Here is a 17,561-nt window from a genome sequence, read left to right as displayed (position 1 = left end):
ATAAAGTGGGAAGTACATATAGTACAGTACTGGTACAATGGGTTGATGGGGGAAAGAAAAAATATTATTTTATTTTAATACAGCATCCATTTAATCAGTCATATTTGAATTTAATACAACTTTATTTACAAAAATACTAAAAGTATCTACAACTTAAGCTATCTACATCTTAAAAACACGCTGTATATTTATAGTGTACAAAACATGGCAAGGAAGTACTAAATCTAAATGAAGTGTAGGTATTACAACTAAATTTATAAATTATTGTTTATTTTATCAGTTGGGACTATCACAGATGCTTTAGAGATCTTTAAGTCTTAAATAGTAGGTGATTCTTAGTTAAGAGAATAGATTACAAGAAATGAATGATATCAATGAGTCTATTATGATGTTGTTTGTATATGTTACTCTAAAGCATAATTAAAATTACTTGGTATGTTACCTTAACATTTACTTACCTATTTATTAAATTGTATACTCATACTGATTTATTTATATTATACAAGAAACATCAAGATAAATAAGACATCACAGGTAAGAAACTTAAAAAATATAAATGCAATGAACACGATGAACTGCCTGCGTAAACAAATAAATGAGTTATAAATAAGGTGTAATGGTTTTTTAAAATACTTTTTGAAAAACAATTGTTTTAAAATTTTTATGCTAAAATATAGGTGCATTTTAAATTGACATGATTAGACACAGCGCAAAGTAGCGAATTTCTTTAACATTCACAGAATAAATACAGATACAAGAAACATTGATTTCACTAAATAATATTTATACAAGATTAAATGACTTTAATCTGGCTAACTACAATTTATTAGTCGGTCTGAGCTAGTAATTAAATATATGTTTCCTAATATACGCAAAAAGCATATACCTACCATGATCAGTAACTTTAAAAGCATAACTTTGTACAAATTAATGCATCATTGTGTTGATGAATGAAACGAACACATCTAATTTATTATTATACTAACTTGGTACATATCTATGGAATAAAGTTTACATTAATGGAATAATGACTTGTGATATAGAATTCATTATTTTACCTGCTGACATAATATCTGAGAATATTTTCTTTTTTTTTACTTTTAAAATAGTTGGTTCTTCTGTAGAGGGTGCAACCGGGAACACGAAGAGACGAGAGAAAGATGTAGGTGGTTAGGTAATTTTGGTGTATGTATTAGTTATTGTTTGTCCGCAGCAAGTTATTTATATTTTTGGGATAACTACTTGCTTTGAAGAGTAATACGGCGATTAAAAGAAGACACATTCTGTAAACAGTTGTCGTATGTCTCGATCACGAGCTATTGTGTGCCAGTATCCATGCAATAAAGACGCGACAATGACGGACATTACGTGTAGATGGCGACGTATGCGTATTTATTCTCATCTGCGATCGGCAAATCAGTGTTGAGGGTTCTGCCCCATGTTAGCAGGGGCGACACGGTGCCGACTACGGGCGCAGCGCGAACTGCACTGTTTACGAGGTCCTGTTTAACAAAAAAATATAGTTACTTTATGGTGCAATGTAGGTAGTTGCGCCGGATAAGGTTCCGAAAAAAATGTAAGCGTCATAGATTACATTCATACATATAATCACGTTTTTGTCTCTAACGGGATATACAGAGCCAAGTCTTGAAAACACTAAAACTACGTTCGTTACGGCTACGTTCCATTGGCATCGCTCACTGTGGATTAATGAAACGTAATTAATTATTTTAAGGTTGCAGGCGCCATATCTATACTTATAATAAATCTGTAGAGAGGTCAATTCTGTACATGGAATATATTTTCAAAATAACTATCAGGGGGTGATTAGTGATCGATACTGATGCCAAAAATGCAATCAGTAAAATTTTTGTCTGTCTGTCTGTCTGTCTGTCTGTCTGTCTGTATGTTCTTTATAGAAACAAAAACTACTTGACGGATTTTAGCGGAACTTGGTACAGTTAATCTTCATACTCCTGAGCAGGTTATAGTATACTTTTCATTACGCTACAATCACTAGGAGAAGAGCAGTGAAAGGAAATGTTGGGAAAACGGGAGAAGTTACTTGATTTTTTAAGCTTCCGTCGCGTGTGCAGCCTTAATGGTTAAAGATACCAGCAAAACCATGTATAACGGAAATATTCTACATAAAATTATTAAAAAAATATCCCAAGACAGCATAAGTCTATCTTTTATGGTTGACTCACAATAGCACGTGTAATTCCTAATAGCTTAGCAGTTCGGAGATTTCTGATTATATTTCTTTACTCTGATGTTTATAATACCAATAACACTCACACTCATTCATAATTCTTAAAAGTTAATATAAGTACCTATTCAATAAAAAAAGAATCATCGAAATCGGTAAAGAAACACCAAACTTATACATGAAATAAAATACCCTAACAAGCCACCGCGCGTAAATACTGAATCATGCTATAAGGATTATTTTTGCGTAACGGTTGCCGCGCTCGACGCGGCTAGCGGAGGCAGGGTATAAAAGAGGCAGGAGGCGAGCGCAAGCTTCATGACCAAGGCAGCCAGGGGGAGACTTCATGCAGTTCTCTCTTCCAGCCTCCCCCTGAGGACGAAGCTCGGGATCTACCAAACGTACGTCAGATCCCGCCTCACGTTCGCGGCCCCGGCGTGGTACGCATTCTGCTCTGAGACCAACAGGAGAAGACTCAGAGCCCAAGAGAACCAAAGTCTCAGAGCAGTCGTCGGAGCCCCGCGCTACGTGAGGAACTCGACGATGCTCAGGGACTTGAAGTGGGAGAACCTAGACATTCGAGAGGGCGGACGCGTCATCACACAGCCACCTGCACTCCGCTCCCTCCGGGCCGTCGGGTGAAACCCTCCCCTCGCTGCCTTGCGGCTGACGTCGTCAACCAGTGACGACGCCGCCGCTGATGGGAACTCCCAGTGTATGAAGACGTGAAGACCCAGGCCGTCACGGCCGCCCCATCGACCTGCCTACCGTCGTAGGCAGCGATGATGCCATTGAAGAGGGCCAAAAGCCCTCACCAATCTACTCCGACTCCCCTAAGGGAGTATGGGAAGACCCGACGACGGCAAGATAGTATTGCACAGGCGTTTCAATTTTATTTTCATTTCTTTTTCTTTTGTAAGTTGTAGGTACATATTTCTGGTTATAATTCTATTAGAATATTTTTTTAGTTTAAATAGGCACTTAGAAGTAACTATACTAATATTATAAAACTGAAGAGTTTGTTTGTTTGCTTGAATGTGCTAATCTCAAGAACTACTGGTTCGATTTGAAAGATTATTTTTGTGTTGAATAGACCATTTATCGAGGAAGGCTTTAGGCTATATAACGTCTAGCTGCCTCTATAAAGAGCGAAGAAATAATGGAAAATGTGAAAAAAATCGGGGAAGGAGCATCCTTGAGGGCTTCAATGATGCCCAAAATAACTATTCCACGCGGACGAAGTCGCAGGCACAGCTAGTGTTATAATAATACCATGCTTATTTAAAAGGGTAGGTGCTACGATTTGAATAATTATTATGTACATGAGATTTGGTGTTAAAGAGTGAATGTTGCAGATGTTTAGCAAAATTAGCAGAACCATAACTTCCAGAAAGCTTCCCTATCTAGTAAATAGCTTTAATTTGCTATTGTGCTCCAATTATGCAGTTTCTTCATGTGTTTTTCTTTATGGTTCTATAGATTTTCGAGAACCATTCAATTTAATTTATCAATTAAGTTTTTCTTCCGGAAATCACACGATAGATATATTAGTGATTGATTATTATGACGCAAACATATGAGGAATGAATAATGTGTCATGAGGGATATTTATGCAAGTTGTATAACTTGCCATTTGGATTTGATCATTCGTACGAAATGTACCTAGATTGTTAGAAAATTAGTAACATGCATTCAAAGCATTAGTATGAGGGTTAGTTACTCATCGCCTATTTGCTCTATTTAACCCTCCGTTATTCGTAATTTTTTTTATGTGGAAAACAGTTCATCAATTGACATACCTACCTACATTGAAATTATTCAAGGAAGAAGGGAAACTAATGAAGGAATTTGTAGTAATTAAAGCCTGAAAGAGGGTCAACTGCATGTGAGGTAAGAAGTTCAAAACTCATTCAAACGTCTTGTAAAATCTTGTATCATTCAGATACAAATATACGAGTATAAATATTTAGTTTAGGTTTATTAGATATCTACAAATATTGTTTAGGGGTCATGCTGTTGTTTATTTTTCTCGACATTATTTTATTTCATTTTAAATCATATTTTATTTTTTATCGTCATTAAATGCGCAAGAGTTAAGAGAGCAAAACGGCGATGAAAGACAGACACACCATGTTACCCATGAGAGCGATTCGCCGTCGGCCCGAGCGCCGCTTGCGCCGGCACCAACAGCGGCGCCCCCTGGACCGTGCGCGCCCGTACCCGCGACTCCGAGCTGGTCCCACCTCGCGCCGCGCTCCTGAGTGCGGCCCTGTCGGCATGCTATTGCCCGCTATAGCCGGCGAAGCAGGCCCCGACGCCTCGGCTGATCGATCTGCTATCATGTGCGCCTCTATTTCATCGTCTAATGGGGATTCTGAGCTGTTGAAGAAAAGACACTTGAAATTTCTGATTTATCATAACTCTAGAAAGAATGCATTCAAATTCAGTCAATCAGTACTTAATCCCCAATTTTAATTTTGAATCTTACAAATAAAGGTATTCCCTTCTTTTTAGGATTTAGCTACCTATATCTTCACTTGGAGCGCTACATGTGAAAATACCTTATAGGTATGTGAAAATATGTACTGCTGTTATTTTAAAAGTTAATAAGTACATATTATTCTAAGTCACATTATTACAGATATGAAACGTTGTTGTGGAACGCGTAGTAGCGCCATACGTTGCAAAACGTGCTAAATATCTAAGTCTTGAAAGTGTGTTATTTAGTCAAGTCTAACGACAAGAGTACCTAAGTAATAAACAAAGAGTTATAAATAATAAGATTTTGAAATAATATATGACTATTAACATGCAAACTCCTTCAAAATTCGGTCTTAAAATAGACCTTCAAAATGGGATATAGGTAGGTAACATTATTCCATACATTCCGTTCCCTTAACGCTTACTTTTTGTCAACATTTTGGTAATACTTACGATACGCTTACTGAGCAGTATTTGCTGAGTTGTTCCCAAGTGCATCCTATGGTACAGCATTCATCTACTATCCCGAGATGTCTCCTACGCCGCACTAGCGAACCGCTTTGTTCCACTACCACTGAAATATAATATAAATAATTAGAATCGATTCAGAGCACATTCTATTTTTTTTAATGTAATATTAGATATATTATAAATTCTTTGAATGAATCTTATATATATGTAGCTAGGAATTTATTATTCAACAGCATTAATTAAAAAAGTAGGTATGTATTCAAAGAACTTTAGATGATTACAATTCTATGAATAAGTCGTACCTACTTACGATTAGGTTAGGATTTGAACCCGGAACCCTTGGTTAATAGGACTTAGCGGGTATTTACGACTGTTTCCAATTAATTTATAGGTAAATTATCATCGCCAATTAGCAAGACTTATGTAATGGAGGTACATTTACAGCCAATTAATTAGTCTGCTAGGGTCACCATCACGACAACGGCTAAGCGAGACTTGTTTGTACAGATATTATAATTACTGATCTTTGTGAAACAGAAGAGGTCATTGGTGCTAATGTGAGATATCAATATGATTATTTTCTATTTCTAGTAAACAATTTTAATTATTGATATAATTGATTTCCCAATCATCTCTATGTTTTTGTCATGTTTAGTGAGTATTATAAGGACAGCACACCAGACTTAAGGATTCGTATTTACTATACGTTTGAATAAATTACACTTGAAGGCGCCTTTTTAGGGTTCCGTAGTAAACAAGATAGAAGCAATGTTTATTTGTCCGCGGCTTTAGGTACGCACTGACTTTAAGTGGTAGAAAGAAAAAAAGTCGTAGAAAATGTCGTAGAAAATATATTTTTTTTTTAGATAGCAAGTTTAACAATAATATTTATTATTAACAACTACACTAATTGAATAGCAGTTTATTTACGTTCGCGACGCGCGGCGGCTCTTTTTTTATTACTACCATCTTAGATGGGTCTTTTAGATATTTGTGTGAAGGAACTTAAAGTTGGGATTTGCAACTACGGAACCCTATAATGAGCGTGCCCGACACACACTTGACTGGTTTTTATAATGAAGATTGGTAGGTCAAGGTCGTCTGCTTGTTATCCGGCAAACGAACTGAATGAATTATTTGTACCTACATAAGTAGCCAATTGAATTCATAATAGGAAGTTTATCCGTTCACTACAAAGATCTATATATTTTTTTCAATTTATCTAATCAAGCAAGGTACAACAAACTGTGCACTCAGAAGGATCGGATACTTATTCTCATCTGTTGGAGAAGCATATTTGACCGGGGTGTGCCTATTACTTTTGCGCTATTCTTTAAGGTATGCTGGGGGACCTAACCCATATTGGACCATATCGAGTTGCCTGGATCTCAGGGTTTGATTAGTAAATTTTAATCTGAAAAGGGCCATTGGTAAATGACCGCTTTAGGAGTTGAATTGAACCTGTGCCAGTGATGGCCAGTATGCATCACGCAACGAATTGCTGATCAAATCAATCAACAAATAAGCGGACAGATAGGATGATAAAACCTTGATATATCCCTAAACAACTTATGCAATTAAAACATAGTCACTATTGTTTAAAAGTCAACTATTCATCCGTGAAAATGTTTTGATAAGAAAAGCTGGTCAAAGTTTAAATAATACAAGTTCCTGTTATAGGTACTTATGTATTTATCGAGGTTCTGTAGTTAGCTTACATGATAGTGGGCATTTATTGTCGTTAAACCTTAATTTAAACATACAAAATATTACTTTAAAAAAATGAAATCATTTTTCGTTGGTTACTTAGTACAAAATTACAACACATTAAAACATAATCATTGAATATGTTTTACGTTAAGAAATGAGATGATTTTTTAAATCTTACCCTTACTCTGGAAAATTGAACGTTTGTAATACTCGAAAACAGATAAATAAAATATTTCTCAATTAGATGTTAATTAGTGTTGTGTTGACATATTCGTAGCACGCAGCGATAAGAATGGTATGTAAATATATAAGCCAAATTCGGCACGTTACAAAAATATGATGATTATTTTGCACTATTTGGCGCGTGATAGATATTATAGTTTTGTTGACAAAGGAACAATCTGATTGAAACGACCTCTAGGTATTGATAGCGTCTGTTGCCTCCCGGATATTCTCGTATACTATAGAATTTTGACTGCAAATTTAATCTACGACACACATGTAGGAAACACAACCAGAGCTATTTATTATTTACCTATTTTGAATTCGGGTGCACTACTTCGTTTTTCTGATTGTAGTAAGACTAGCTCAAATTCCCAATAACAAAAAGAAAACACAGACCTGTAGGCACATCCCAGGATGGACTATTGTAAGCGTGGCAGACTCTGCTCATTATCTCGCCGAGCTGTCGCCCGCAGAACTTAGCGGCCGTGGGCGCGGCGTCGCATCGCTGCTCCCACAGCAGGACTGCCGCCACTATCGCCAACTGAACTGCTTGCTTCATCGACATCACGTTCTTCGCCCTCTGAAATTAATAAAGGTATTCTTTATCACTACATATTATAAAGTGAAGTTCCCCTATTTTCTCTGTCTGTATATGTGCTCTAATCTCCAATATTTGTAAACGGATTTTGGTTCTGTTTGAAATGTTGGAAAGAGGGTTTTCTGAGACAAACACAATGAACAATAAGTATGTAAAAGATGAAAGGAGCGTTAAAATCAATGAAGCAAATATTAAATACAACCGTAGATTCATAGGCGTAGATCGTAGTCATAGTGAGGTGTCGTAGCAACACAGCTACGAAATGTAATGAATAGTGCTACGACTTCTGTGAAGCAGCGACTAGGTTCGTCCTGCTTTTGGCAAAAATATTTTGATGACGCATGCTTTTAAAGTTAAAGACTCTCTTTAAGGTTCACATATTCCAGATATATGGATTTCAATATTAGAATTCATTACTGATTAACTAAAGGTCACTGGTTTATCAGAAAAGATAATAGTATTTTCTATGTAACGTGAGAGGCGAGTGCTCGGTAACTCGAGTAGTTCTCGCTTTTATACCGAAGGGTAAGTGTAACTTGATACACCAACGCCCAGTAAACTCTGATACTTTTCATTTCCTTAGTGCATTATAATCAGTGAAATGCATTTCTTCAGTAGTAATGATTTGTTATTGTTTTTCTTTACCCCCTATTTTATAATTTATTTGTTGCAATATTTCATACATACAAACATACATATAATCACGTCTATATCCCTTGCAGGGTAGACAGAGCTAACAGTCTTGAAAATAATGATAGGCCTCGTTCAGCTGTTTGGGTTGATGATGGAATTTAAATTCAAAAAGTGACAGGTTGCTAGCCCATCGCCTAAAAAAAGAGTCAGAAGTTTTTAAATATATCCCTTAGTCGCCTTTTACGACTTCTATTGGAAAGAGATGGAGTAGTCCCATTTTTTTTCTATTGGTGCCAGGAACCACACAGCATTTTTTATTGTTATAATATTTAATTAATACTTATTCATGACTACACGTCGAGGGTTCAGATTTTGCATACACGTGATAATGTTGTGGAATGTGTATCAGTAAGTAACATTAACTTAACTACGTTAAATTAAATTGTTTCTTTGAAGTAAATTCTAAGCGAGTTTGCCATAACGTTATATCGGGAACAGTAACCAATTTAAACCTGACTTATGTTAGATAAAAATACTGCCAGAAACAATGCCATGCACATAGGTATAAATGGCTGAGTTTAGAACGATGGTTATTCAATCATGACTTGCGCGGATGAAAATATAAATCTAGATTATTTTGTCGTATATTTTATTAGTGAAATATTTAATTCTATCATATTAAATAATATAGTATTGTCAACTTAACTCGCTATTCCGCCATTTTAAATGGTGATGTAACGTATCGGCATAATTATGAATTGTTTATATGTTTAGATACTATTTTTAAATTTTGTTTTTAATTAAAATTGAACGTTTATTTTACATATTTTTTTACAAAGAATAGGGTATGGAATAGTACGAGTATCATACTTACTATCGAGTGGGACAGAAAAGTCGGAAGGCAGACCCCGGGCCCCGAAACACTTCTGTGCAACCGGGATCACGAAGAGATGAGAAAGAAAGAGAGTAAGAGAGTTATACTAAGTTCTGATGAAACAACAAACACTTCTTGATTCCAGTTAAGTTGTTTATTCAATTAATTGACTGCAACCCCTAATGAGTACTAATTATTTATACAGTAATTACTTGGTAAGTAATTATTGATACCTACCTATGTCTGTACCTATCGTTAAAGAATAAACAACATGAGGAAGTAAGTTTATGATATTCAACTGTTTGGGAGGTTTGATTTAAATCTTGAAATTCTTTAGCCTGAATGAGGATGACATCACCTTCCTTGTTCATAAAAATGCAAATCAGCTTCTTCCTTTCGTTAAGTGCCATTCCAGGAATAGTATAGGGTGGGTGCTATATCAAATCGTTTTGTTAACATCATGGTGTAATGACTACTTCTATACTTATACCTACTGTGGGAATGGAGGCGATTCTATTTATAACTCGAGTCTCGTAGATATATCGTCTGCAACGTGAGTATGTAAAGTGGAGTAGAGTAACATTCACGAATGGATGTCTCGCCGTCAGATGCATATAGCTGCCGCTCAGAACGTAACGTGAATGTGGGTCGGTCAATGAATGAGGCATTCATTTATTTTTAACTAACGAAAAGCGTAGGTTGTGAATTTGACTTTATATTTTTGTTGATTCACGTGGGTTTACAGACACTTTACGTTATTACGTACATATGTTTGATGGCAGACAACCACAATCAAGATTATTTATTTTTTAGTCCAAATTGTTGATATGCTATATAAGATTACTAGTTAGATAAGATATGGAGAATGAGATATTAACGTGTGGTTTTGTGATTTTAACATACAAACATACATATAATCACGTCTTTATCCCTTACGGGGTTGATAGAACTTGAACAGTCTCGCAAAGACTGAAAGGTGACGTTTAGCTTTAAGGTTTAATGATATAATTGAGATCCAAATAGTGGCAGGTTGCTAGCCCATTGTCTAAAAGAAGATCCTAACCTATCCCTTAATCACCTTTTTTGAATTTTCGTGGTAACGAGAGGGAGTGGTCCTATTCTAAAGTACCGGGAACCACACGGAACTTTGATTTCCTTTACTGAATGTAATTGCAATGGAAAGTAACTCTAGGTAATTTTCATTGTTTTGGATGGCGAAATGATGAAAAAGTGTAAATGTTAACTCGTATTATTGTGTTAGCGAATTACGATGCGCTTGCGTTTGCGTGTAATGTGTCAGCCACGGCAGGCAAGCGGTCACACGCAGAGCGCGTGTCCAAGCCATCGTAACTGGGGTTGTTCCACTCGTATCATAAAATCCATTGCGTGCTTCTTAATTGTTATTTATTTCTTTGCCTGTTTAATTATCATCTTTCGCTGTAAGCTGTTATCCTTTATTCAGTAATGATGTCCAATATTACGGGTTAAAATGAGAACCACCTTTCTGCTAACTGGCTAAGTTATGGTTCTCATAAAATAAGTTGTGGTTGTGGATGTGATGTGCTCATAAATTTTAATCTTTTTCTACCTTTCTGATTCTCTTCAAATTTAATTAGATTATAGCACCTTTTTGTTCTATTTAGCTTATAGTTCAGGGCGATGAGATTTAATACCAACTTCGTCCTCAAACTGTTTTTTTTTACTATCATCGATTTTTTTGTACTAGTATTTGATATAAGTAGACTTTCCCGCCGCAACAGTCGCCGTCGAAGCGCCCGCGCCAGTCCCCTCTCCCCGCCGTCGGTACTCATGCACTCGATTGGATAATTACATGAATCTCTGAGTCGATCTGCAGCCTTGCTTCGGCTGCTAGGTACAGCAGTTCACACACAGTGACACAGACTTGGCTGTCTGTTTGTTTGTGCGCTAGAGACGCCAATTTGCGGAACGTGCTCACGTTTTCTCCGCTTATTTTGCATGGTGTACTAGTTCTAGATCTTACTTGTATATACAATGTTAAAAATAAGGTAGGTAATATTATTAAAAAAATTCTAGGCAAAGGGTATAAGGAAACCAAGTTATTTGGTAGTTCAAATCGGGGACTCTGACTCTGGTCAGCTCAAGAGTAAAGCTTGCCAAAAGAGGATGATAGAAGGAAGTAAAAGATCAGGGAAGAGGATATAGAGATAATCGAGACAAAAATTTAGTTTCTACCTGCTCCTCTCGAGAAAAAGCGGCCGTATGTCTGAAGTATTATAGCAATAGTATGATCGATAATAGTGAAACAAAATATCACCTCACATTAAATAACCTAATAACTACCTATAGGCAGTTAAAATAACGAAGTTTATTGTTTTTTCGAAGTAAATAAAATATGATTGCTGACGGTGGCAAATATATTTTATTGTCCTTGTTATTCATTCGTGCAAATTTCAAAAGAACAATAGAATAACGATTTTTTTATCAGGCCTGTATTTCTTAGAAATGTAATTTTAGTCTGGTATAAAAACAAACGTCTGGCGGGTCGGCGGCGGCACCATTGGAGGTTATTCATTTGACCTTATAAAAGGGCATATAGGATTTGTTTTTATTTTAATTTTTTTTTATTTAGGCTTTAATGTTTAGACCGTATATTCAAAAGGAATGCCTTAAGCTTCAATGTTTGACGGTTTTTATATGTTCATGCTATTTGCCTCTACTATAGGTTCCTGCTTTAGTTCATGTCAATAATGTGTTCTTATTGCAAATATTTAAATTATTTATTTAACTGACATGCTTCTGCGGCACATCTGGGATTGTTAGGTATAGTTATGTAAGTATTTAAATTAGACAAAGAAATGTTAAAGGTGATTGTCTCTCATATTACCTACATAAGACATTTTAACAAATACCTACCTAATGATATTTAGATCACGGGACGTCTATTTTCAAAAATGTATGTTATTTTTGTGAATTTATGAAGATTTTGTTTGTTTACACATGTCTAGCATTCGATCAAATAATAAAAAGAACATAAAAATCACAAGCACTGTATAAAAGTTTTTGTAAAAATACTGAGTAATAAAGTACTAATCCGAGCTTTCATTTGCTTGTTTTAGTATAGATCCCAGCGTCTCTACCTTACGTCGGGTTTATAGACTAGAATTGTAAGTGATGTCGTAATTCTCTTCTTATTAACTATCGGCTATAAATAGCTATTCCATGTTTTGCACGTTAGTTGTGTAATGTTAATGGTTATAATCATATTTATTTGTGTTTACTATATATTTAAGGAAAAGAGTAAACATGCCGATCAACGTTCTATCGCGGCCACTGAACTGTATAAAGGTTTCTATCATACCTACTAAGGTACGTAATAAGAATTTTATTATGTAGGTAAACAACGCCCAAATCAGTTTTTTTTTAAACATTACATACTTAATTGATAACGTTCCTGTTATATGACACATGTCTAGGAAACGGACACAAATAGATACATAAAACGCTTTTAGGGGAAAAAATAACTAGAGTAATTTAAAATTCGCCATGGGCATTTTCCCATGTGCCATAGCATGGCAACAGCTGGTAGACGATGGGGGCAGACGAAGGTAACAAAAGACAAATTAAGAGTTAGCGGGGTCAAGTGTAGCGGCGGCTTGCCCAATTGGCGATCGCCGGTCACTGGCTTCGACCACAATACATCATACAGTCTAACGTAGAAACACGTAAATACCACTAAGTACAACTTTTTTATTCAATCATGGTAGAAAAAGGAAAGTCCAAGGCAGATAACTAAGCATATATATGTATATTTTTTAATTAAGCTTATCGTAGAAATAAGTCAGATGTTTTAGTTGGCCATTTATTAAGTCTCTAGCCTATTTAAACTCAGTTTCAGCTGTATTTGGCATGGGTTAGTACTTAGAGGTTCTAAATAAAGTTAGAACTTTTATAGACAACTATAAAAACCTGTTAAAAAATATAAACCCCAGTTCCATCATTAAGCCATAACGATTCCACTTGATAAATTAGAATTACTTTCTTTATAAATTATCTTGCGTATTTTCAAACAATAATTAAAATTAAGAAAAACAAATCAAATAAAGTGAAGGATAAACCTCGCATAAATTACGACGTGTGTGATCTAATGATTCATATGATACACTTGGGCGTTAGCGCGAATCATCTGCCGATGACGAGACAGGTATGGTCAGTAACACAGTCCAATTTACTTATTTTTTTATAGTCATATCGACCCCAAACAAGATGAGAGTACTGAAATTCAAACTTATACTTACTGATGAAGTGACAGTTCTATATTGCTTTAGAATCAGTTGAACATAATTTATTATTAAACTAAAAGTTCTCTCTGTGTAATGACACTTTAATATGAAAAACCTTAGGTAACAAGTAACAAAATTTGGTACTATAAAAGATCAAAGAGCATTTTGGAACGTGGTAATTACCCAAGTAACATTAGGCTCTATCTAAATATTTTATCATCAAACAGTGATATAATAGGCTTATAATGGTAACCACCCAATGGTTACTGCTTGTACTGTAAACGTTTTTTACTGAGCAGTTAGGTTCTATGAGGAGCATTTCAGTCCTATAAATTAGCGCTTAAAACGTTTACAGGACGACACAAAAGAATATTTAATGTATGGTCTTTAAGCGAGTAGTAATATTAAGTGCCATTTAATTATGTAGGAAACCTTATTATATGTATTTCTCTTCAGCTCTAATGATGCGTCGGAATTACTATTGTAGTACCAGTACTATAACAGTATAGACAATCGATTATAAGACAAATTTCCACAACAAATAACGTTATATACCTATGTATTAATATATATTATGTAAAGTTTTAACGTTTATAAAGCTCCCTAAATATTATTATCCGTTTAGTTCCGTAAAAGCCATGAAAATTCTTTTATAGGACTTTATAGCACCAAATGATTCCTGGTGCATTTCTAAGTAAGTTAAACTTTAAATGTTTCTGTAAGTGAGGTTTTATTACTGTTATAATACTGATACGTAAGATAAAAACTCATAAATCTGCGAGTAGACTAATTAAACCTTTTCAGAACAATATGTTTGTAACATATAAACATATTTTTATATCTTTATTTAGTTTATATTTTATATTAACTTATAAATATAGCTGTTTATATGTTTGTACAACCTTATCTCCGGAACTACTAAACGGATTTGAATGAAACTTTTTTTTGTTGTATAGCTCTTATGCCTGGCCAACATAAAGGGTATCATTTGTTGTGTTTAATAAATGGTAATAAGTAACCCTAATCCGTGTAAAATGGCTGCTGCTTTTTGTCATGGTAGCACATTAGCAGCACGGCTGGAGTCAATGTGTACTAAAGTAGTCATAATGTCGTATGTCGCGCTCTGCCTAACGAAGGCTAGTTCCGCGTATCACTAAGCCAGAACTTGTTATGGCATTGGCATATTAGGAAACTTTTTGTGCATACTATTTTAATTTCTTTTTTCTTACTAACCATACCTACGTTAAGTTAAAGTCGCAACAGGTCACACGAGATTGTTATACTCGTCTTGTATCGAATGCGTATGTATGTAACCAGAATAAGGTACATACATATAATCACGTCTTTATCCCTTACAGGGTAGGGAAAGTACACGTTCTGCTGTATTGCTTAAGATATATTTGAGATACAAATAGTGACAGGTAACCAGAATCTATTAATAAATACAGTTTTCATAACACTGATGACATAATAAGCAGGCAATGATGTATTCTATTGGTAGTTTGACTCTTACAAATAAACTCTAGAGGTCACAGGTGTGTTTTTGCCTGCATTCGAATAATGACCGCCTTCGACCTCAATTTTAAAGTTGACCTGTAGTTCAAACACCCACACGAGTGACACGTACGCGGACCGAGATTTGTTTGTAAAAATCGTTCATTGATTGTGTACCTACTCGTACACACGGGTGAACTGAGGGTTGGCAAGAGTCAATTTTTAGTAATCGCTACGGCAGGCAAGACTGCTTTGTATCAAAGAGGGAATAATTTTTTAGATTTAAAGTTTTTGATAAGTTAGTCGATGAAACTATTAATTTATTCTCTACGTTTTCTGTACAAAAATATGCAAATGTAAGGCAAAATTAAAATAATCGCCGTAATTCTAAGATTAAATTACGTTCAATCTGACAGCCTTTGAAAACATTACTGCAGCAGACAGGATTTATGTGTAAAGCAGAAGACTTTTACGAGCATGGTTATAGCAGAGTGTAAACGCACTGGTTTCGTTTGCTTTTCTAAGAATTTCCTCCGTGGCTGATTTATAACTAATTGTAGAGCTATAATACTTCTCGTACTATATGCCTTTTACGACTGCCAAGCAAGTTTTGCGAAACCAGTAAGTAAGTTACTATTTACTAAACTTTCCCATCTTCGTTGTAAATTTAGATGATGGGTTCTATTGTATACCTCAAGCTTATGAGTGATTTTGAATGAACATTCCAATATGTTTAAGTTCTTTTAGAAAGCATCGATACCTATTAAGCCTGCGCCATAAACATATAAAAGAATTATTATTTTGAAATTGAATTTGCACTTTTAGGTTCTTGATGAATTTCGATTCTTATATCAGCACTATACGGTAACAAGAAACTGATGACCAAATATCAACTTTGCAGCTCCTATGGATTAGGCCCGGCCTTGATGTGTCAGTCACCGTTTGTTCTTTTACTCAACTACAGCGAAGCAAAAAGGAGGGTTATGATTTTGACTTGTATGTAGGACGTAGGTATGGATATTCGTCTGTTCCTTCATAACTTCTAAACTAGTTATTATAATTAGATATATATAGTTAATATATTATAGAAGAAGGTGCCGTTAGTAGCCTCTTAGTGGTCCGCTGATAAAATGCTATATGACGTCACGTTAAATTGATTGCAGCATCCTCTTAGGGTCTTCAATTAGAGAACAAAATAAAATTTCTTCACGGTATCGTGTGGGGTATCAATTGAAAGAGCTTTTTTAGACCATTTCATACATGTAAATATTATTAGCTGTTGCTTGTTGCGCATTGCTAGCAATAACCAGATAATTGCAAAAATTTATAAATTCACTTCACAACTATTCAGGTATCTAAATCTATATTATCTGCTCTGTATAATAAATATACCTTACTCAAATTCACAAATCTCCATAATATGTTAAATAAAAATAAATTTTCACCCTTCCTTTTTGGCGGGGGTGTAAAATACCTTGGAATAAATACGTGTCAGTAAGTTGTTTATTAAATGCTTAGTCGGTAAATTTTTAATACTTCCTACATAATAATTTCAGTTTTGTATTTTCTTGTTGCGTTTGTTTTAAAAATACCTATATATTTATGAGCATGTTTTGGTTTTTTTAATTATTTATGTCTATTTTTTAATTATTTATGTTTTTTTAATTATTTTTGTCGTGTTTTGGTTTTTTTAATTATTTATTTTATTAAATTATTATATAGTATTTAATTTTTTTAATTAAAAATGACTTGGATAAACGTTAATGGAACTAAACTCATCGTCTAACTATAGTTAGCGGATTATAACACAGTCCTTTGAACAGGGCGGTGGACGGATCTGCGATATATGTATATAAAGAATAAGATGCAGAGATAGAATAGGCTACTGCGTAAGTACTTTTATTTCTCGACATTCACACGATCATCTGAGATCGGCAGTGTACTGACCAATCAATCAGGTAGGCACGTCACTCAGTTTATTTAATACATCTAACTACTCACAAAATCGTTTTTTACAACGGTTTAGCTTTAGTAGAAATTTTAAAAAAAAGTAGCACAGAATTTTCAAGTGTATCCCTGGGCTAAATTTTACAGACAATCAAACTAATTTATTTGTCATAAGGTGAAAAATATTACAAGTAAGTATCTAGTTACGGAAAACTTTGATAATTGTTCGTAGATAAACTGAAACACTCGGAGGTACACTATGTAAAAAGTAAATTTATTCGAGTTACCTTTTTTAATAACAAAGATGAAACGAAGCCGTTTAGAATGCCGCAGCCGACTGCAACTATTGCGAGCGTAGTACCGCGAAGATGCGCACGACGGGACACGAGCTGCGCGTGCGATGCGCGATGGCGAGGGTCGCCAGCTTTGCTCACGCTGCCCCCGGCGCGTGCGCCGCTCGCTATATAACAGACGAGGCTGATGGGCGGCACGGCAGCCCAGACACGCCCCTCCCGCGCCCCGCCCGCCCGCTACTCCACAACAAACCGAGGTGCTCCTGGAAACCAACCATTGCCATAGGCGGCAGATCAGAGGAACAGGGTCAATGTCGCCGTCTCTCTATTAGGGAAAACAACATTTTCCAAGACATCTCTAGGT

The 17,561-nt window shown here is 35.4% G+C and overlaps 1 protein-coding gene across 4 annotated transcripts; it reads right to left on the bottom strand.

Annotated features, from left to right (window-relative positions):
• Nucleotides 1–87: 87 nt before the first annotated feature.
• LOC106131388 (uncharacterized) lies at nt 88–17,349 on the bottom strand. Of its 4 annotated transcripts, none has more exons than XM_013330493.2 (5): nt 17,192–17,349; nt 7,493–7,676; nt 5,144–5,264; nt 4,339–4,588; nt 88–1,502 (listed from the first exon to the last, which is right to left on the bottom strand). In XM_013330493.2, the coding sequence occupies exons 2-5, from the start codon at nt 7,659–7,661 to the stop codon at nt 1,365–1,367; spliced, it is 678 nt and encodes a 225-aa protein (XP_013185947.2). In that variant the 5' UTR covers nt 7,662–7,676; nt 17,192–17,349; the 3' UTR covers nt 88–1,364. The 4 variants fall into 4 exon arrangements, with proteins under 4 accessions (XP_013185947.2, XP_013185948.2, XP_013185949.2 ...); XM_013330494.2 differs by having other exon boundaries at nt 4,347–4,588; XM_013330495.2 differs by having other exon boundaries at nt 4,453–4,588.
• Nucleotides 17,350–17,561: the final 212 nt, after the last annotated feature.

The sequence above is a fragment of the Amyelois transitella genome, chromosome 6 (genome assembly GCF_032362555.1).
Source record: "Amyelois transitella isolate CPQ chromosome 6, ilAmyTran1.1, whole genome shotgun sequence".
In the NCBI taxonomy this organism is placed as follows: Eukaryota; Metazoa; Arthropoda; class Insecta; order Lepidoptera; family Pyralidae; genus Amyelois; species Amyelois transitella.
Note: the sequence above shows the minus strand (reverse complement) of the source record. Positions and strands in the feature narration are given on the sequence as shown.